This window comes from Electrona antarctica (genome assembly GCF_951216825.1).
Source record: "Electrona antarctica genome assembly, chromosome: 10".
NCBI classification, from domain to species: domain Eukaryota; kingdom Metazoa; phylum Chordata; class Actinopteri; order Myctophiformes; family Myctophidae; genus Electrona; species Electrona antarctica.
The window spans coordinates 53,536,937-53,560,410 of NC_136791.1; the positions used below are offsets into that span (position 1 = coordinate 53,536,937).

Sequence of the window (23,474 nt, forward strand, 5' to 3'; positions counted from 1 at the left end):
GGCTCTGCTATTGGGGAATCGGTGACTCAGATGCTCACAAGCATAATTGTATCTAAAGAGTGAACTAGAAAATCCTCTACCATTCGTTTAAATTAAAGTTTCTCAAGGGTAGGGGAAGATCTCCCAGGATGCCCTGGATGGGGAGCGGAATACATGAAAAAAACATTTATTGACATACATTGTGTTTATTGATCCCCATAGAGATTTCAGGTGACATCAGCAGCACCACAGTATGTAACACATTTACAACTAAAATACAAATATGGTTAGAAAGTATAAATGTAGTAGTCCGACTTTAGCAATCAGCACCCGGACTGACTGAGATGAGAGTATAAACAATTAAAAAAAATAAAGGCCAATAAAGAGGATTAGCATAAGGCACAATCTATCATCAGAATATTAACATAATACTGTATCTATTGGTCAAGGAACCAAAATACTAGATGATCTTGATTAGAGGCCATGAGATAACTTGTTCCATTCCAGTCCTAATCCTTCTAGCCTCGCCCTGAGAAAGACCCACATGGGTCGAAACCGGCTGCCATTCTTATTCAAACTTTTATTTGTTACATTATGCCGAAGAAACATTAAACGCTTTTTATCTATCAAAACCTCGGCTCATTGTGAGTGTTCCTACATTTAGCCTAAGGGCTTCTCTGTCTTCAAATAACTATGTACAAACTGTCATCAGTAGATGCGAGGCTGAAATATGTACAGTGTAAACCGATGTAACCGATCACATATTATCATGTATAGTCAACCAACGGTGAATATAATAAGCAATATCTGTTGACAGTGAAACACAAGTTAACAGTTAACCTAAGAACACAACTGTCAAGATACTTTTTTTTTCTCACTCTAGTGCCGGTATTATCTTATTGCCCCAGTAGATCTTTCCTCAGCTTGAAAGACATGCAGCTGAAACCGGCACGACCATTGGGCATCTGTCCCACAGTTTCCCAGGTGTCCGTCTCTTCACAATAGCGCTCAATATTCTGGGTAAGTCTACATGAAGAGAGACCAATAGCCATGTGTTAAATATATGCTGTGAACAAGAAGCCACCTTTTCCCAGGCATTCATGGAGCAGCAGTGTCTTACCTATGGCTCTCATCCTGCCCTCCTAGTACGTAGATCTTTCCATCCACCTCAACTGCGCTAGGCTCGGTGCATCTCACTTGCATGGGGGCACACATGGTCCATTGGTTCGTCTTGGGGTTGTAACATTCCATCGTGTTTAACGGGATAGTGTTGAGCAAGTTGCTGTTGTTCACAGGACTATAATGCTCTCCACCTACAGATAAAGAATTAAGAGGATAGTGACTTTTAGTGGGCTCTATTATGTGCCCAAACTACAGTGAAGTTGAAGTGAGTCCATTATGGAACTAAGATCAGTGGTTTGGTGGAACTACTGTAAAAAGTACAACTTTGTTCTACTTTTACTTTACTTGAGAATTCCAATTTACATAAAATACTTTTCACCCTTTACTCCACTACAATTATTTGACAAATTGACAGCTTTATTTACTAGTTAGTTTGCAGATTTAGTTTATCAATACAAAATGCACATTAAATGATAGGTTAGTATTACAGGTTAAGCTATTCAGCAGCACAAAGTAATTCAACCCCCCCCCTCAAATTTTATTTCAATCCAATAATATCATTGTTAAATGGGCCATTAGTACATTTACTTTTGTGAGTAAGAGCAGTACGATACCTATAACATAGATCTTTCCGTTGAGAGTAAGGACAGCTGGTAAGGTACGCGGGTTAAGCATAGGAGCCACTTCAGTCCATACAGATGTTTCAGGGTTGTACTTGGCCACCTTGTGGATTGAACACAAATGATTTACACCTAGGGCCCAGGAGGACGAGGACACACACACACACGCACACACACACACACACACACACACACAACCACACACACCAGTGTCACCGACAGAATGAAGACATAAAAATACCTAAAGGCTCCAGACATTTTCAGCTAACCACTAAGCTATGGTCCTGGTCAATATGAAAAGAAATAAAGAAGGAAAAAAAGGAACATCACACAGATGATCGCAATAGACATTCCACTCAGCTTTGCTTCCACTCAGGCTTCTACATTTTTTGCTGGAATACACTGTGCCACCAGGGAGGAACATAATACCGGTGCCCTCACCGGCACTGGTTGAGGGCAGGAGAAATCCATAACCACAGTAGTGGGTACTGCAGTGGAATACCAAACGACTCGCCCCTTTACCAACTCGCCCCCGTGAAATGTTTTAATGTAGTTAACAGTTAATTTAGTATTTCCCTCCCTCTCTGAAATCTGAAATTATCTTGAATACAGATTTATTTAATTGTATAGTAGTCGATCTCTATACTCTGTAAAATTAAGAAAGAACAAGCAGTCACAGAGACGGTGACTGCTTAATTAAGTTAATTTAGGACCTTCTAGCAGTTAATTTCGTTTTATTAAACACATTTCTTCCATATAGCCCATGTTTTGTAATGGCATCATCATGCTATTATGCCCGTGGATATACAGTGAACTTAGCAATGATAAATGAATATGATAATTACTTTTATATAATCACTAACATGAATTATGTTTGTTATTTACAACTAGGTAGAGTAGTGGGTCGAGATGGAAAAGGGGCGACCGTACCCTGCAGTGGGGACAGCGATTACTCTTGGCAACGAATACAGGTACTGTACAAAGTATAATTGCATGCATTCTCGACTTGCATCTTTCCCAGAGTAGAAAAACACACCGTATAAAACCCAACAGGCCGAACATGCAGTTGCATAAACCTGTTCCGTACCAATAAAATAGAGATGTCCTTCAAGTGCAACCACAGCATCGCTAAGATAATCGCAATGTGTGGCCATATCGGCAAGATCCATGTCCACGAGATTCAGGGTTGTACTTCTCTGAGTCACGGTGACCACCCACGGCATACACATAGCCATCTAGCATCACCATGCCTATAGAGTAGACCATGTGGAGTTGTGTAGAAAAAAAAAAGATTAGAAAAATGATGTCCTTGCCAAATGCACTATAGACTATACTCCTTGGGTAACAAAGGCAACAACACTTTAGTTGTTTGCAGTTTGAATCACTAAATCCAAAATCAAGGCTGTGATATCAGGAGCCGAAGTATTATCACTACACAAATACAGGGACACTTATATTATCAATATACGGTATATTTAGTTGTCTCCACCAGGCCGAAGGCATGGGGAGAGAGTATGTTTTGCACTCCATCCGTCCGTCCGTCCGTCCGTGTGTCCGTCTGTGAACAGCTAATCTCCGGCACCGTTAACTTGGTCGATGCCAGATTTTGCACACATACTCCCTGGATGCCAACGATGAACCTCTGCCCCAAAATTTCCAGAACGGCCTGTTATAGCGCCACCAGGAGGGCGCTTTGTGCAAAACACGTTTTTGGACAGTACACCTACAGATTTTGTCCAAACATCACGCAAATTGGTACACAGTCTCTCTAGAGCCATTCAACGAAATGGGTCTTTCAGATTTCTCAGACTCCATCCTGATTGCATGTCAGCTATTATTATTATAGTCTTTAATGCATTAATAGGACATACTCACATAGTATATTGAACTGCAACGTAAAGTGCTTTATATTGTATTTATTACATCATATTTTGACGTACAGAGTTGAATGACGTGAGCTGAGAGCAAAGGCTGCCTAGTGTGAATTGAACCGGTCTTCGCCGGGACCCCCGACTGAAGGGCCTCTCAAACCCACCAGATGTATGTCCGCAAACGTGTGTTACTGTGTGCAGAGATGTGTGCAGAACTGTTCCGACCACCAACTTTTACAGAGTGCATTTGTCGCTCACAGAAAGCAACACAATATACAGTGAAAGTTGGTCACCATTACTCAAGTAACGGATTACTTTTCTTTACTATCTCAATATCATTAACAAGCACTTAGAGTATCAATACATGTGAAAGTATGGAATAAACTAAACATTGGAATAATGACATGAAAGTCATTATCTTGTCTTATCTTGTAGTATAGTCAGTTATCTTGCAGAATGAAACCTTGCTTTCTGTGGTCATAATTTCACATTACATTAACTAATTGGGTAACTTTAATGGTCTGGCAAAGCTGTGTGTCCAGATTGATCCAGTACTGAGAGAATGCAGCAGGTGAGGGGTGTGATTGTTGTCTCCACCAGGCCGAAGGCATGGGGAGAGAGTATGTTTTGCACTCCGTCCGTCCGTCCGTCCGTCCGTGTGTCCGTCCGTCCGTGTGTCCGTCCGTCTGTGAACAGCTAATCTCCGCCACCGTTAACCCGGTCGATGCCACATTTTGCACACGCACTCCCTGGATGCCAACGATGAACCTCTGCCCCAAAAATTCCAGAACGGCCTGTTATAGCGCCACCAGGAGGCTGCTTTGTGCAAAACAAGTTTTTGGACAGTACACCTACAGATTTTGTCCAAACATCACGCAAATTGGTACACAGTCTCTCTAGAGCCATTCAACGAAACGGGTCTTTCAGATTTCTCAGACTCCATCCTGATTGGCTAAGATTGGCTTCCAAAGTTTGCAGGAGTGCTCAGTTTCAAACAAAATGCTGCAAATCATGAACACATCGTCTGATTTCCGTGAAATTGTGCACGCACATTCCCACTAGGCCGAGGAAAAAATGCCACGTGAACATTTTCAACTCAGCCTCATGGTGGCGCTATAACTGGCCGAAAAGTGTTTTTACCTCCAACTGCACAGATTTGTGGATAACTTTGTATGCCAACTCCCTAGAGGCCAAGGAAAAACCTTTGCCTGGAATTTTTCACATCTGCTCTTTATAGCGCCACCAGGAGGCCGACATATGTAAAACACATTTTCTAATATTACTCCTTCAGATGTTATCTAAATTTCACGCAAATCGGTACACATGCTCTCCATAGTCATGTGATCAAGACGGGTTTGTTTGATTTCTCATAATCCACCCTCATTGGCTACGATTGGCTTCTAAACTTTTCAGGAGTAGCCCGCTTTGTACCCGTTTTGTACAAATCGCCACAACTACTCAACGCAGCGTCCGATTGTGGTGAAACTGTGCATGCATATTCCCACTAGGCTGAGGAAGAAATGCCACTTGACAGTTTTCAAATCAGCCTCATGGTGGCGCTACAACAGGCCACACACACACACTACTCCTAAACATTTTGCCAAACATCACACACACACTCCTATCCTCCTGGTGGAGACCTGTGCCCAGAAGGGCACTTTTTCTAGTGTTGATGCTGATTTTCCTTTTCCAGCACTTGGCACCTGCCCAGAGCCAAAACTACACAGTGATGATTTAGGCCATGTTATCTCCATGGTGTTGGTCCACTGACAGTGAAAACGGTTTCAACACAGCCATGTCATGGTTTGCAGAACATTGAACCCAAATGCAGAGCCAAACACAGGAGCAAATGTAAGGTATTTATTCACAATATGGTGAATTGGAGATTGTGGAAGGTTGCATGTAAAATGTGGCGGGGTGGTATAGATTAAGGTAGCCAACTACACCACCTGGGGAATTGCACCCCAGGAATATTATACTAATACTGAACACCCGGAGCACGTAATGACTCCAACACAGATTCAGTAACAACTAGAAAAAGTGCCCTTCCGGGCACAGGTCTCCACCAGGAGGATAGGAGTGTGTGTGATGTTTGGCAAAATGTTTAGGAGGATGTTTTTCTTCATTTTGTTGAGGAAATGCAGAGCCAGATCACTCATAGCATCTCTGAGGATAGAATTCTGGATGAGCAGGACATGTGCAGCATTTTGTACAAAACGGGCCACTCCTGAAAACTTTGGAAGGCAATCTTAGCCAATCAGTGTACAATCTGAGAAATCCAACAGACTCTTCTTGATCACATGACTACAGAGATCATGTGTACCGATTGCCATTTCTTCATACACCTTTGATGGAAAAAGGATGATTTGAGGCATTTTGTTCCAAAAATGTGTTTTGCAAAAATCAACCTGTTGGTGGCGCTATAACAGGCCAATGTGAAAAGGGTGGTATATATTCCTCAGCCTAGTAAGAAAATGTGTGAAAGATTTCACGTAAATTGCATGCTGCGTTCATGATTTGAGGCTATTGTTCAAAACGGGGCAATCTTACAAACTGTGAAAGCCAATTAGGATGGAATATGAAATATCAGACAGATCCGACTTGAGCACATGACCATAGAGATACTGTGTAACGATTTGTGAGATTTTTGGACAGAATCTGGAGGAGTAATATAAAAAAAATGTGTTTTACAAAAGTCGGCCTCCTGGTGGCGCTATAAAAGGCAGATGCGGAAAATGCAGGTCAAAGGTTTGTCCTTGGCCTCTAGGGAGTGTGCATGCAACGTTTCCCGCAGATCGGTGCAGTTTTAGGTACAAAATGTGAAAAGCTGCCTCATGGTGGCGCTATAACAGGCCGTTCTGGAAAATGTGGGGCAGAGGTTCATCGTTGGCATCCAGGGAGTGTGTGTGCAAAGTTTGGCATCGACCGGGTTAACGGTGCCGGAGATTAGCTGTACACGGACGGACGGACGGACGGACACACACGGACGGAGTGCAAAACATACTCTCTCCCCATGCCTTCGGCCTGGTGGAGACAATAAAGGCAAGGCAGAAACGTGTGTAACCAATATACAAAACACTTTATTAAATAGTTGGTTTAGCAATATATATAATTAATTAAAACATGGCATAGTAAGAAGACATTTCATTTATCAATAAGACGGTGCAAATATAGCAATATCCAACAACAGGGTTAAAGTGCAAGTGACTATAAAGTGCCTAGAGCTAGGGATATCACACCACTACAAGCCAGTACTGGGGGGAGGAGGGGAGCTGGGCAGGCTCACCGGTCCAGGGTGGTGGCAATACACAAACAAAACACAACACAGCAACTCAAAATAAACCACAAAAGGAAAAGTAAACTAAGGGAAAAGGGGCATTACCACCACCACTGGACGGCCGTCAGCTGCTCCAGCGTAGCTTATCCCCAGCACCGGACCTATAAGGAGGATAAATATATATATATATATATATATATATATATATATATATATATATATATCAGCACTTCACAGTGGGAGGTATTCTACAATGACAGTATTCTCTTCAGCCGGTCGTATCTAAATCACAATGGTATATATAGTATAAGATATAAATATAAGTGCATATATATACACATATGATATAATACACAATATACTTATATACGCCCAGACATTGCATGAATACAATATAATAGAGGAATAGAATTAAATGAGAAGGGTTACAAAGAACCAGGCCCAGACTCAGGCGAGCAGCAATCCAAACACTGGGACCATTCGTGGCCGTGTGATTGTTCTCAGACTCGGTGGCTCATGAGAATGAGTGGAATGGTAATATCAGCAAAGCAGCAGGTGTGGTGCTGGCCCTGAAACGCAAACGGCCGTATTAAGATACTACTTAACTACTATAGTTCGCTGAGGCAAGAACAGAGAGGCGCACAATGGGACTCACCAGCTGTAATGAGGCCAAGGCGTACTGCCGTTGTGCTTCACCGCAGCGGTAGCCAGGTAGATAGGAACTGTAAACAACAAAAGCCTGTTTATATTCCCCTGGCATCAACGACACCAAATTAATATATATAGAGAAGGAGAACCACCAATAACGTACCGGGGTGGCGTTGTGCCAGTTCACCACACAGAACTCCAGAAGGAGATGTTCACTGCGTAGCCCCGAGGCTAGAAACAAAACAAGTGGTCACAGTCACGTTCAACTTCTAAGGCAGGCGCTAGAATACACAGCAATGTGGAGAAACGTACCTTCACAGATGTGTCAACTAAGCGCGCTGTTCCGACAGAACAGCCGCTTCAGAATGATCGATGAAGAGGAATGTCTCCCGATCGTAGAGAGCGTTCCCAAACAGAGCGGAGGAGAGACAGACAGCTGATGCACACGGAAGACGTGCAGTCTTATAAATGCCACAAATCAATCCATTAAGCAGTGGGCGGAGGACGGGCCGTGACAGCGTGGGAACGCTCACGCCCATCCTGCCACAAAAACAAACATGGAGGATGAGGAGAGCAGTCCAGGCAGGTGGCAGGCAGACGAGCATGCAGTAGAACAGGTGAGCTGGGTTCTGGAGGAGAGGAGAAGAGCTTGAGTTGCAGGAAACACAGGAGCAAAATACTATAGGAAATATAACAAACCATAACTTCACTAGTAAACACTGGCTAGAGTCAAGCTATAGTACTACCATGAAAGGTTGTGCAATGATCTGGCGACGAGTGGAGTGAAGACCAGGGCTTAAATACTGTCAGGGCTGATGAGTTGATGGCCGGCAGGTGTGTCAATTGAGTGCGAAGAGGTGACTGGAAGCTGGGAGGAAAGCCGACGCCCACACACAGCCACAGTATGGCAACACAGAGCCACATACTGTGACAAGCCATCTTTTTGGAGTACATTGTGCTTCAGTATGTTGACAAGCTTCATGGAGATGCTAATTTTCCTTTCCAGCTCGATTTGGCACCTGCCCACAGTGCCAAAACTACTAGTAACTGGTGTACTGACCATGGTATTACTGTGCTTAACTGACCAGCACCCCACAGAGAATCTAGGTTGTATTGTCAAGAGGAAGGTGTGAGACATAAGACTGAACAATACAAATTAATTTACAGCTGTTATCAAAGCAAACCTGGGCTTCCATAACACCTCAACAATGCCACAGGCTGTTCACCTCCATGCCACACCCCATTGATGAAATAATTTCTTCAAAAGTAGCCCAGACCAAGTATTGACTGCATACATTAATCTACTTTTCAGATGGTCGACATTTCTTGTTTAAAAAAAAAAGCGTTTTTTAGTGTCTGGTAAAATATTCTAATTCATTGATAGGATTTTTTGATTTTCATGAGCTGTACGCCATAATCATCAAGATTAAAACAAAAAAAAGGTTTTAAATACTTCACTTTATGAACAATGAATTAAGAATATATGAAAGTTTAACTTTTTTAATTATATTACAGAAGAAAATTAACTTTTACAAAATATTCTAATTCAGTGAGATGGAGCTGTACATCCAAACAAAAAAGTCCTATCTGATCGACAGCCCATACATCCAAACAAAAAAGTCCTATCTGATTGACAGCCCATACATCCAAACAAAAAAGTCCTATCAGATTGCATTAAATAATGTTAAACTCACTTTGCCACTCAATTAAAAAAGAAAAATCACACCTGTGTGAAGTGAGGGGCGCTCTCATACATCATCTCATACTGGCCAATCAGAATGCCTGTTGCCTGTGGACACGCTGGTGTCTCTTCAGGTGACCTGACTGAGTGAAACTCTTGTCACAATGTTGACAGTGGAACGGTTTTTCTCCAGTGTGGACACGCTGGTGTGTCTTCAGGTGAGCTGACTGAGTGAAACTCTTGTCACAATGTTGACAGTGGAACGGTTTTTCTCCAGTGTGGACACGCTGGTGTGACTTCAGGTCACCTGACAGAGTGAAACTCTTGTCACAATGTTGACAGTGGAAAGGTTTTTCTCCAGTGTGGACACGCTGGTGTCTCTTCAGATCACCTGACTGAGTGAAACTCTTGTCACAATGTTGACAGTGGAACGGTTTTTCTCCAGTGTGGAAACGCTGCTGGTGTGTCTTCAGGTGACCTGACTGAGTGAAACTCTTGTCACAATGTTGACAGTGGAACGGTTTTTCTCCAGTGTGGACACGCTGGTGTGTCTTCAGGTGACCTGACTGAGTGAAACTCTTGTCACAATGTTGACAGGGGAACGGTTTTTCTCCAGTGTGGACACGCTGGTGTGTCTTCAGACTACCTGACCGACTCTCCCTGGCCTCCTCCCAGTCATCACTGTCTGTTGTATCAGAGTCTGATGACAGGAGCTGCTCATCTATGGATGGTTGTGATGTTCCACAGTCCTCTACATCAGCTTGTGTAGAGGTTCCGGCCACAGGCTCTGCGGCACCCGGTTCTGCAATGAAGGAATACAGTAAGGACTTTAATAATAACGACTTTGATGTGACAGGAATAAAGACTTTATTAAAACACATTGACTGCCAGGATTCAGAGCGTTTTTCCACCAACCTTTGAAAAATCATAGAATATTCTGCGTCGCTCCTAGATTGGTAAAATAATCCTGATCCCGGCCTACGCGACAATCCGTTTGAAAGCTACAGGCTCTGGTGTAGAGCGAGCGCTGCACACAGTTGTCCATAGGAACATAGACGTATATAAAGGCTAGATGGCTCAAGGCTCTGACGTAGTTCACCCGGTGGCCATCTTGCTGAGGGGCTACAGTACATTATGTTCAATGGCAGCTCAAACAAAAATAGTCATAACTCCCTCAAATCTTGATGGATTTACAAACGGGTTGGTTTATTACAAACGTTCTAAATAGTGGCTAGGCCTATGATTCAGGATGCCTATCTAGTCATAGACATATATACATAGACGCCCCTTCCGGCTCTGAGGCGTGTGTCACCATTGAAGGCACTATTTTCCCGACATTCCTTGCGAAGAATAGCGGAAGCAAAGCGGAAGCTTGTCAAGCTTCCGCGTGCGTAACATAAGTCCCGGAAAAGACGCGCTGTGATTGGCCAGTAGTCACTTGAGTGACAGCGAGAGACATAGAGGAGTCACATGAGTGACGTCACTTGGGAAGCGACGCAGTCGCCTTCAGCAAATGCCTTCAGCACTTCTAAATAAGAAAGCTGCGGAGAACTGTTGCTTTGTGTTCACTCTTTAATGTTTTCTGTTAGTAATCTAATCCCCCCTGGCTCTGATGTTGTATTGTTAATAACTTTGTTTGTGTTTGTTTGTTTGTCTTGTTTTGTATTGTAATGTATATTGTCATGACTGTTATAAAGATTTGTTAAAAAAAAAAAAAAAAAGCCTTTAGCACTGCACTTCCGCCTTCATTGCGATACACGTCGCTCCAATGAACTGCAGCGGCAAATGAGGCATCTATTTATTAATATCTATGTATCTAGTTAGGTAAAGTTACCTTAAGTTGTGGCAAATCTGGGAAAAAAAATGCTTACCACTAGCTTTCTTCACAGATGTGTTCATAAAGGTGTCTACTATCACAGAAAAATGTGTTCCAACCCAACACCCTTGGGAAACTTTGTGACAGCTGCTGAAAGTTAGGGTACCATTATAAGGCAAAAAATTCCAAATTTCATTATACTTTAAGTAGCATGTGACATGTCAAACTAGGGGTTTTTTATGATGCTGAATCCATTCCAAGCATTAGTTTTGCACGAAAATACTCCTTGGGCTAAATTCGGCCATAGCCACTTGCCCAAATGTGCCCAAATGTGCTGACCTCATCAGTGTTTTTTGTGCAAAACTAATGCTTGCTTTCTGTGATAGTAGACACCTTTATGAACACATCTGTGAAGAAAGCTAGTGGTAAGCATTTTTTTCCCAGATTTGCCACAACTTACGGTAACTTTACCTAACTAATCTGCTTAATTTAGTTTTTTATATGAACGTCGTATAAAAGCATACAAGTATGCAGACATCTGACATTTATAACAAACCAAACCGTTTGAAAATCGGTTGAAAATTGAGCAAGTTATGGTTACCACTAGCTATGGTTATGTTATGCTGCCCCTCGGTAAGATGGCCGCCACGTAGCAACGTCGCTCTCCATTGGCCAGAGCGTGGGTGAGCCATCTAGCTTTCTTATATATATCCATGTATAGGAATGCATTATGTGGTGTTTTGAAGCAGTATTTTTCCCAAAGAGTTCTTATAATTGTCAGCCACCCCCCAAATAAAAATGTATGACCAGTACATAATTCATTCCATATGTTGTTCTGACCCCCCACGTGTTCTTATATGAGGCGATCTAAAATCCCCCTATGGAGATTACAATGCAAATAAAAAGTACATGAACCTGTGGACTGACGCCCTCTACTGACAGTAGAGGGCAGTGACGTCAGGACTTCGGTGCTCTATTGCTACCCTGTACAACTTGACTACAGGTTTACACCAGCAGTAAATAAAATAGTACTTACGTATACGGTGCAACTTCAGTACAGGCTGCTGTACTGCAGTTTGGCAGGCGACCGTGGACAGTAGGGTGGAGTGTCCCTCTGTTTGGCAGGCCACCTCCCTGTGGTGCTCTGTGGAATTCACCAGAAGAAATAACTTCTGCTTATCATTCAGCAACCTTACATGATTTATTTTGGGGGGGAAAGAGGCACTTGAGGCAAAAGCATCAAGAGGGGCTCCCAAAACGTTTTAGCTCTCCCCAAATTGCATTATGAATCACTTGTATCAATTCATTTTTTTAACATTGAGATTTGTTTTTTTTAATCCTTGAGAACATTTGGGATTTTTTTTTTAGTACAAAAGTGGCAGTCAACAAAACATTTAAAAAGAAAAATGGTAAAAACCAGTACAGACCTGGTATGGAGTCCAGCACCTGCCCCAGGAATATGTTCCACGGGAGGGCGTCGAGCACACCTTCCACCGGCTTGCGGCACACAGGGCAGGCTGGCTGGCTGGAGATGAGCACCTTCTCCTGGAGGCACTGCCGGTGGAAGGTGTGCTGACAGGAGAGCATCTTCACATGGAATAGAAGCAACAGAAAACCTCATGACTCTCAACAACGAACCACTTTTGTCACATAATCTGATTTGTGAAACAGTGTGAAAGCAAAGCAGCCCCTCCTCTAGCCCCGCTCGGGACCCCCCCGGTTTAGCTCTCGTCTTTCGCTAGCCCGGAGGGTCCCGTCCCACCGACGTCATGCTAATTATAAAACGCATACAGATTTACCGTCGCATACCCGTTTGCTGCGCTGTGTGTGTTATAGTGACATGTTCCAAAAGAAGCATATAGGAGCTATAGGAGACAACGGAAACATCTATGTAACTTTCCTTTGGCGCAGAAGCCGTTAAGTATTTTTAATCTTTGTGTGACCGTTTTGGCAGCTCTGAAATTCTCTTCCTTCCTTCCTTGACTTCCTTATTGACATCCTATCTGCGCGTCAGTCCCTACGTTCCTGCCTCTGATCTTGCCAGTTCCGGCGCTGGAGGCGGTACAATGGGATGTCAATCAGGAAGTCAAGGAAGGAAGGAAGAGAGAATTTCAGAGCTGCCAAAACGGTCACACAAAGATCACACCCGTGTGAACTGAGTGGTGTAAGGTAGCAACCATGCTCATTTTGATGCTCTGACGTAATGAAATCACACCCGGGTGAACAGGGTGAACATAGCAACCATGCTCATTTTTTCTGCACTAACAAAGCCAGTTGTAGGAGTGGTTTACACCACTCAAAAATACTTAACGGCTTCTGCGCCAAAGGAAAGTTACATAGATGTTTCCGTTGTCTCCTATAGCTCCTATATGCGAAAGACAAGAGCTAAACCGGGGGGTCCCGAGCGGGGCTACCCCTCCTTCACCCTAAAACCCACCCAACAGTGATCGGTTTCCTAAAAAAAAAAAAATCACACCCGTGTGAACTGAGTGGTGCAAAGTCTTATATAGCCTGATCAGCTGTGGTGTGACGTAATGTCAGTGACCATAGTAACCATGCTCACCTGTGCACGGACACCTGTGCACAGACACGTACACAGGTACACAAACATACAGACAAAGCTGGTTATTGGAGTGGTTTGCACCACTCAAAAAATAAAATAATGAACACAGTATGTAAGATGTGGATGTTTAGGTATTGTCTTTCTAAAACCTGTGTTGCTGCTGTTACATACAATACATACAGCCGACAGCTGTATGTATTGTATGTAACATACAGTTGAAAGAAATAACCTTTGCTTTTATGAACTATCCTACAGCAGTGGTACCCAAACTTTTTCATGTTAAAGACCCCCAAATTGACACCAAGTAGCCCACGGACCCCCCCCCCCCCCCCCCCCCTTTTGAAAAGATATGCCATTCTCCCATGAGAGAAGATTTTTACGGCTCTAGCAGTGATTCTCAATCCCCCGCTAGGGTCCATTTGGTTACACTCTCAGAGTTACAAACCCATAAGGTTCCATTTGGTTCCAAACTATCATTTAGCTGGGGACCCCCTGGAACTCCCTCAAGGACCCCTGGGGGTCCCCGGACCACACGTTGTGAACCACTGTTCTAGAGGCCATTCATGTTTCATGGAAGTTGCTTCTGAACATGAATCCTATTGCTAGTTTGACCACTTCAAATACTGTCATCTTAAAATAACTAATAACTGAAAAATAGCAGATCTACAAGCTCACAACACCTCGCAGCGTGGCGTGTTGTGAGCTTGTAGATCTGCTATTTTCAGGGCCGCGACTACTGGCTTCTACGGAATCCCCAAATGACTGAAATCAGTCGTGAGGACTGAGAACTTTAATCCATGCCTTGGAGAGCCTGTCATTGGGCTCCAAGCAGACAGCACATTCCAGCAGGGGTTCCAGCCAAGCGGGGAGAGAAGGCCGGGCGCCCTGCGGGGCGGTGCTGTTGCCTGTGGAGGAGGAGGAGGAGGAGGAGGAGGAGGCTGAAGACATCTTGGCGACAATTTGCTATGAAACACCAAACAAATAACCGTTGTGAGTATTGGCATACACAGCCAGGGACATAACAAAATATTCACAAAAATATGATATTATATTCACATTAAGTGACACCACAATATTTGATCTATCGCACAAATAGTAGTCACCCAGTGACTAGGGAGAAAATAGCCTCTAGGCTGTTTTTGGCTCTTCTTTTATACAGTAGGCCCATGTGTATTCATAAATGTTTTTAAAAAAATGAACTAAAATGAAATGAATTGCCATGGCCCATTACTTTCTCTGAACAATATTAGAACACAGTGTCAATGTAAAGGAATGACTTTACATAGATATAATCCATTGTCTGGGTGAAAGACAATTTAGTGGGAAGAAGACAGAAATGATGTGTCCTTGGATCTGGAGAGGGAAGTCTGGAGCTCTCTGGTGGACCTATGTTGCCCCCGCGGCGGTTGAAGATGGATGGAGTGTCATTATCAACACCAATAGCTTATTCCAAACTGGTATCAGCCCGTTTCGCCCGACTTGATACTGGCAATAGCATGTCCAGCATTTAATTAAAAAAAATAGAATCAACTCATGTTCTTGGCCTCCCTCTACACAGGTGATCCAACAGCTTAACCATTCAAAGGTTCAAGAAGACAAACCAGGCGTATCGTCGCCTTTCATCTTTACTTGAAGATTTGCACAAATTGGTAAAACTAACAGAAATAGCCTACAAAATACAATAAATGATATAGCATTTACATACACACTGACACAAAATTATACAATAACCTTACAGGCTTTCTGTAGGCTTCTGGTCAAGAGAAAGGCAGAAAGTGAGTTCTGCTACTTATACCAAACATTTCACACACTGAAACACACTAAGCTGAATCCAACTACTAATTAGGCTGCTAAGAAAATGAATGAGCGAGCAAAATCAAAACACGCCAGCAGGTGGCAAACTTTTCACTTGAACACAAAGGTTATCACACAGCTTCAAAATACACTTAGTATATAGAATGTATCCATGGCACCTATAGGGCCATGACAACTCATACTGTATCTCTGCTACAGTATACATTGTACAGTAAATATTTATTGTGTATATGAGGGATTATCAAATCCTTCAAGTTATCTGATTTTGACAGAATAGAAGTGCTTCTCTAACTGTAGTTGCGGTAATGAGGAAATTATGAATGAGAATCATTAGAACATCATCTCACCGAATAACTTACTTGATCGATCTCAACCACCAACTAATATGGTTGCTGACTCCGTCCCAGTCAGCAGTTAAAAACTGCTGTTAAAAACAATGATCAGCTATCATCAGCCACATGAAAGACAAGGCGGTGTTGACAGATATGGGTGTAACAATACCGATACCCCAAGTCAAGTGACAACCCCAGCACCCTACAGGCCTACACTACAGACCTCCCTCACTGTCATAAGAGTGTCACTCGGGCCTGGGCTTAGCGGAGCGGTCCAGGCACCTAGGCTGGTAGGTGCCAGTGTGTTGCGGGTTTGAGTCCCGATCGCGACAAACTTTGCCGTCTTCCTCTCCCATCTCTCCCCGTTTCCTGTCTACCTACTGTACTTCCATCAATAAAGGCAAAAAAGCCCCAAAAATCTTTAAAAAAAAGAATAAGTAAAATAAGAGTGTCACTTGGCAATCTCAAGCATTGTTGTATACTACCAAGTAAGATCTTCACTCCTTGCATGTAACAAGTAGTGTTGCTGATGACCTACCTCATTTCTTACAGCTGAATATTTTTCAACTCATCTCACTGTTATGTGCATTAAAAAAAAGCATGAACCGCTAAATTGAGGATGTTTATAACATGAGCCTTTACTACATCCTGCGGCACCTGACTTTACCAACAACTACTGTATGCCAGGAATCGATCCCCTTTATGGACTTTACTAACATGTATGCCTGGATCCTCTTTTGGGACTTTAGTTCTGCCTTCATCAACATTGTTGCAGTGTTCCACAACAGTCCCAATTAGCCATTCACATCCCCCAATCCCAGTTGTGTTGGAGAATGTTTTGCAATGCTCCAGTTAAAGTTTAAGTGGTTTAAGTCTTAAACGTTGTTGGTTGACTAAAGTTCACCTTCTCAAACCATGCACTTTTTTAACCCATTTAGACCTGAGGACGATTCTATGAAAGTCGTCTAAATCGTGAGTTTTCTGTGTTTCTTTGTCAAGGACCCCCAGCAATATATGTAATTGGCCGCCGACCCCCATCTGAAAATAATGTTGTTGGGGGCTCCCCCAGAAGCAAAGATTTGAGTTAAAAACGTTCGCTCTGAAATAATAAAGACATTGTGTTAATAATTACTGACTGAAACGGTTCCAAATGTGATGGAGACCAGATCCCAACCCTATGGGAAACTATAGTTTTCAAAGAGTCTTTTGCATCGTTTTAAAGTTATCTGGGGGGTGGGGGGGAGGAATTATCTTCAGATTTGTTAATAAAGACACTCATTTTGAAGATTTGCACCACATTTTCATGATAAGAGCTTGTAGGTCTGCTATTTTTCAATCGCTCAGTTCTATATTATTTGGGACATGTTCCATGTCCTATAAGCCTATCTCACAGAATTTCCCCGCCCCCCTTAATACGCCCCCTTTCGGGGTTAGTGGTGATAGCGTGACGTCACTCCATAGACACTACATGTTAACAGAGGTAATTTAAGAAGTCTACAACTTTTGTTTTCTCAAGGTAAGGTTTGTTCTATCTGTTCGAGCTGATTTACCATCTTGTTTGCTTCATAATAATATTGGTCTGTCACATTTTTACATTAGAAAATGTACTTGTGGGCGTGGAAAGCGGGCTGTGAGATAGGCCTATTATGTTATGTTTGGTGGTTGCTGTATAATGAAATGTATCCAGAGTTGTTTGCTCACTTTGCTGTCCATTTTGATGGATGTTTAAAGAGCAGATGTTTAAAGTTATTCAGGCTGTTAGCATATTCATTTCAAATAATCTGTTTCACAGGTAAGAAATAAATGCAAAAATGTAAATTTCACACACTAATTTATTTACAATAACTCTACAAATGTATAAACAGTATAATATCAGGCAACAGCTAAATAGATGCAAACAATGTAAATTTCACACAATAACAACAATATAAAAGTATTTACAAAGATATTGACACATATTTACAAGTCTCCAGGGCATCAAGGCGTCACTCTAAAGCCCAAACCACACCAAAGGGTCGGGTCGGGACAAAACCAAGGTCAACCACTGCAATGAGTTGCATTAATGTGGTTGATTTTGGGCGGGAACCCCTTTTGGTGTTTTAAACATTATGTTATAATTTAGCTATTGAAAAATAGCAGATCTACAAGCTCATAGCGCGCCGAGTGGCGCGCTACAAGCTTGTAGGTCTGCTATTTCTGAAAAATCGTGAAAATATTTATTTCAGAAAACTGGAGGATTTAGAAGAATCTTTAAAATTTTTGAGGTCAGGCCTAAATGGGGTAAAAACCGTCCCGACTCGACTCTTTGGTGTGGTTTGGGCTTTAGTGGTAACTACCCTTCCGCCGGGCGAGTTCTGCGACGTCTTGTCCATTGAACCATTGTCCATTGTCTTTTAGGGAGGATGAATCCACCCTAAACATACACCTCTCTCAAAACGTCGTCCCACTTGAAGTTCACCACAGTCTGCCTCGGCTTCCTCCTCGCCACCCTAGCCCTAGGAGGAACGGGTGACTCGAGAGAATCAGACTCAGAATCAGGTATGATTATTATGAGTCTGATTCTCTCGTGGGTCTCCCGTTGGAACTCCTGCACCTGTGTACAAAAGAAAAAAGAAAATGGGTTAGTTTATATTGTTGTTAAGAAGCTGTTATGATTTTATGTGTTTACATATACTTATAATATCGTTGCTGTCGGGAGGAAACCACCTAACTCCATTTTTGATTTGATTTGATTTTTTTTGTATTATATATAAATCAGTGCTATTGAACTAGCATATTGAAATCTAGCTATTGACGCTAGAATTACGTCTGTGAGTCGTTTTGAAAATATAGAACCAATGGAAAGTAGTAAAAAAAACGCTTTGGACAAAATCAAGGTCAACCACTGCAATGAGTTGCATTAATGTGGTTGACCTTAAAAACCGTCCCGACTCGACTCCATTCTTGACTCCATTGGACCCTCAAACTGTATGCTGAAGCAACTAACTCCACCACCTCTCCCCCTCCCATGCAAGTAATTGATAATATATAAAGTCACACTCACAACACCAACTGATGAGGCAGTATTGCTTTGTTTTCAAAATATAGTGTCACGGGGCAGCCCGTGCCCTATAGACTAAAGAGGAACAAACCGGCATACACTACTACACAGCTGCTTCCATTTAACAGCAAGCCGGCTTGGAGGACTGTGTGACTGGACATTAGTGTTGCATGTTGTTCTTATTTTATTATTTGTACAAACATGAATTATAAAAGGACACAAAGAGGGTGCATGGGTTTTAATTTTAACATTTCTGTTGATTGGGTATTGTGTTTAATGATTGTGTGGCACCTGGCTCTCCTGCAGTACTGGTGATTAAGTGGTTACCAATTAGTTCTGTGTCTTGGTATGGTCTCACCCAGTATAAAAGGGAGGCTGCAGGATGCCGAGGGTCAGTAGGGGCTTGGGCAACAAGCAGGTAACACCCAGGGAGAGCTGCTAGGGGTCCCTTTTTGGAAGGGTTTATAGCCTAATACAGTTTCTTATGTTCTGGGTTTTTGTTTCCTAATTTGCTTTCAAGCTAAGTTTCATCTGTCTTTTTGTGAGTTTAGTCTTCAGTGTTTTTTTGTCTGTTAGGCCTTCCACTGTAAATACGGCTGCATCGGGGAAGAATAAAACGCTCTAAATGGTATTGCTGGATTCTGTCACTTTTTGGAGCCTTGGCCAATCGGCCAACTTTACAATAAGGTTTTCTTAATTTCCTGATTTTTTATTTATTTTTAATTTCCTGAAAAATGAACATTTTGGAGTTAGGTGGTTTCTTCCCGACAGCAGAGCCAGAGATATTCAATCATGCCAATGTAACTAACTTATTATTAATGAAACACTCGTACCTGAACTTGAGGGTTAAATGTGACTCTCTTCACAGGCTTCTTGGAGCTGGTGCGACCACGGACTGTCTCCAGAGTGCCGTATCCCTCGTCGTTTACTGCAACCTGGCAGAAGAGAATAGTGTTAACCATTTTAATACTTATTTCAGATTAATTCAATATTTCATTTAAAGTAGAGCTGGTAGTAAAACAAAAAGATATGGTTACAAAAAATATATTTTTTATCAAAGAGCTTGAGAGACGGGGAAACCCCAGTTACTGAACAAACACTCTAAGCGATGATTAGAATATAGAACTTCAACCTTTTCTTTAAAAATAACACTATCTTTAATAGGCACATTAACACTAGGATGTCATTTCAAATAAATGGTGAGACATATTCAGTTCTGTTGATTAGAAATTGATAGTCCAAAATAGTCTCCCTATTGACTTACATTGCGGTCAGAATCCACTTTGTTTGTATGCTAAAAGATTGACTTTGAGACTGGTTTCATTGTGCGTGGATGGCGGCGGTGGCTAGAGTGGCTGGATGGCAAACGCAAGGTTGCCAGTTCAAACCCGGGCTCCCCCAGAGTTAGTGTCAAAGTGTCCTTGAGCAAGACACTGAACATCTAATTGCTCCTGATGCTGGTTGGTTCCTTGCATTGTTTCCGCTGCCATCGGTGTATGAATGTGTGTGTGAATGTAATGCACAATCTATGTGAAGCGCCTTGGATAAAGGCGCTATATAAATGCACCATTTACCCAAGTGTAATTTTGCTTTAATGTGTCAAGCATGTCCATTTAACATTAGTAAATACATTTATGAGGAGATGACATTCATGGTAATTTCCTCATATAATTGTCTCCACCAGGCCGAAGGCATGGGGAGAGAGTATGTTTTGCACTCCGTCCGTCCGTACGTGTGTGTGTGTGTGTGTCCGTCTTTCCGTCTGTGAACAGCTAATCACCATTAACCCGGTCGATGCCAAATTTTGCACTCACACTCCCTGGATGCCAACGATGAACCTCTGCCCCAAAATTTCCAGAACTGCCTGTTATAGCGCCACCAGGAGGCCGTATTGTGCAAAACTAGTTTTTGGACAGTACACCTACAGATTTTATCCAAACATCACGCAAATTGGTACACAGTCTCTCTAGAGCCATTCAACGAAATGAGTCTTTCAGATTTCTCAGACTCCATCCTGATTGGCTAAGATTGGCTTCCAAAGTTCGCAGGAGTGCTCAGTTTCAAACAAAATGCTGCAAATCATGAACACATCGTGTGATTTCCGTGAAATTGTGCACGCACATTCCCACTAGGCTGAGGAAGAAATGCCAAATGAACATTTTCAACTTAGCCTCATGGTGGCGCTATAACTGGCCGAAAAGTGTTTTTACCTCTAACTGCAGGGATCTGTGGATAACTTTGTATGCCAACTCCCTAGAGGCCAAGGAAAAACCTTTGCATGGAATTTTTCACATCTGCTCTTTATAGCGCCACCAGGAGGCCGACATATGTAAAACACATTTTCTAATATTACTCCTTCAGATTTTATCCAAATGTCACGCAAATCGGTACACATACTCTTCATAGTCATGTGATCAAGACGGGTTTGTTTGATTTCTCATAATCCACCCTCATTGGCTACGATTGGCTTCTAAACTTTTCAGGAGTAGCCCGCTTTGTACCCGTTTTGTACAAATCGCCACAACTACTCAACGCAGCGTCCAATTGTGGTGAAATTGTGCATGCATATTCCCACTAGGCTTTGGAAGAAATGCCACCTGACAGTTTTCAAATCAGCCTCATGGTGGCGCTAAAACAGGCCAAGCCGCGTCACACACACACACACACACACACGTTTATATTGCTCCTAAACATTTTGCCAAACATCACACACACACTCCTATCCTCCTGGTGGAGACCTGTGCCCAGAAGGGCACTTTTTCTAGTTAGGTCTTGAAATGGCCCCGACCTCTGGCTGAGAGTCATGATGACACTGGACTCACCTCACTGTGACTGAGATAAGGAGACTCATCCACAGCACCTGTGCAAACCATCAGTAGTCTCCAGCACACCTGCACCGGGCTGAGAGATGGGTGCAAGTGCAACGATGTATCCACGTAGCAGACATCTAAATACTACCAGCCATGCCAGTGGAGTCCGGGCCTCAGGCTGTGGGAATTGTGTTTTCGCCTGCCAGTAAACTATAAAAGAGTCGGTCTGACCTGCAGAAACAGAAAGATGTGGTGACAGAGAGAAACACTATGATGAATGTTCAAGAACAGGGGAAATTACAGCTTTATTACAGTATAATAAATGATATAGATAAATATAGCTCAGTGGCCTAGTGGAACCCAGTGCCTCCCTGCTTGGCACTCAACATGAAGGGTTGGATTGGACATATAAAAAGTACTTTTTGGCCAAAAAGCGATTATTTTTCCACCGGAAAAAAGATACTTTTAGTTACTCCACTGCGCCCTCTACCGATATTGCCAAGAGAAAACCCTCATGCCGAATATCTTTCCTCCGGTGAAAACAAATCCCTTTTTGTCAAACCATTACTCATATACGTGTGGTGGGGGGCTCAGAGTGCGTCCACTAAGGAAAGTAGGCTTTCTAATGACACAACCCGCCTTTGTATTGGTGAGAAGCAAAAACGTTCTTTTTATTTACGCTAAAGACGAGAGGCTGGTACTGCATTTATGCAAGCCCCGGAAATCATCGGTAACATAGATCTAAATGCGACGGCATTAGAGCTATGGACCAGAGCTAGGTATACCCTTCAAAAACATCTAAATAGTGGAAATAGTAAATCTACAAGCTAAAGCATGAGCTCAGTTCAGGGCTCTCCCCAGGTTGGCAGAGGGAGAGTATCGCCCAGGGTTACGGCTTAGACATTGGCACCGGGTTACATTGGGTTACAAATATTGTGGGATAAAAATAATTAGAGAGAATACCCCTAGGGTAGGTACCTAGTCCAGGGGTGACCACACTTTTATGACGTGAGAGCTACTTTCAAAATGATTTACCAGTAAGTTATGTCACAGTCACAGATGACTTGTATGAAATGTATAAAATAGGGCTGAAGCGGTTAATATATGTTTTGCAATAATAATTAAAAGTAACTAACTAGTCATTGTAGTTGAATATAAGTACAATATTTGCCTCTGAGATGTGGAGTAGAAGTAACAGTGTATATAGAAAAGTGGAAATTAAAAAAAAAAAAAATATTTTACAGTAGGCTACTTGAGCAAAATGTACTTTCCACCACTGGTCCTGACTCCTGACACACACACACACACACACACACACACACACACACACACACACACACACACACACACACACACACACACACACACACACACACACACACACACACACACACAGGTTTTGTTGCTTGCTTTGTAATATGGTGCTGGCCTGGGGCAGAGCGGGAGCGGCTGGTTTGTTCCGACTTTGAAACAAGCCACACTGCTAGCAGGTATTATCTGATGTTTGATTTATATGTATATATTTATAAATATAACTATATGTTATGTATTAATATAACTGAACACTAAAACTAAACAATTAGTTTTAGTGTATTAGTATGACACCAAATGATTAAACATGTCAATGTTGTTTTACAACTGAGGAGGAAACAAACATTGTTCCAAAATCAGGGGTTCTCAACCCGTGGATCGCGACCCCTCGGGGGTCGCCAAATTATTTTGGGGGGGTCCCCAAATTATTTTCAAAAAAATATTTTTTTCCCAACGATATGGCTGGAAAATGGAAATGAAGAGTTTACATGGTACACATAGTACATGCATACACCTCCCTAATGATTATATCTGGTTTCAGTATTTATTTATGGTGTATTGTCTCCATTATTAAGGTTATTGTAGCAGT

General features: G+C 42.4%; 1 protein-coding gene and 1 long non-coding RNA gene across 2 annotated transcripts; both read right to left on the bottom strand.

The window, feature by feature from the left end:
* Window positions 1–7,101: 7,101 nt before the first annotated feature.
* Window positions 7,102–8,705, bottom strand: LOC306930700. The gene is made up of 3 exons (XR_013790922.1): window positions 7,681–8,705; window positions 7,525–7,591; window positions 7,102–7,438 (listed from the first exon to the last, which is right to left on the bottom strand). It is a non-coding gene; the product is annotated as an uncharacterized lncRNA (long non-coding RNA).
* Window positions 8,706–9,031: 326 nt separating this feature from the next.
* LOC306930877 (uncharacterized protein) lies at window positions 9,032–21,637 on the bottom strand (the record flags this gene model as incomplete). Its single annotated transcript, XM_079511973.1, has 6 exons — window positions 9,032–10,000; window positions 12,051–12,158; window positions 12,442–12,586; window positions 14,379–14,540; window positions 19,598–19,699; window positions 21,587–21,637. The coding sequence occupies 6 exons, from the start codon at window positions 21,635–21,637 to the stop codon at window positions 9,291–9,293; spliced, it is 1,278 nt and encodes a 425-aa protein (XP_079368099.1). The 3' UTR covers window positions 9,032–9,290.
* Window positions 21,638–23,474: the final 1,837 nt, after the last annotated feature.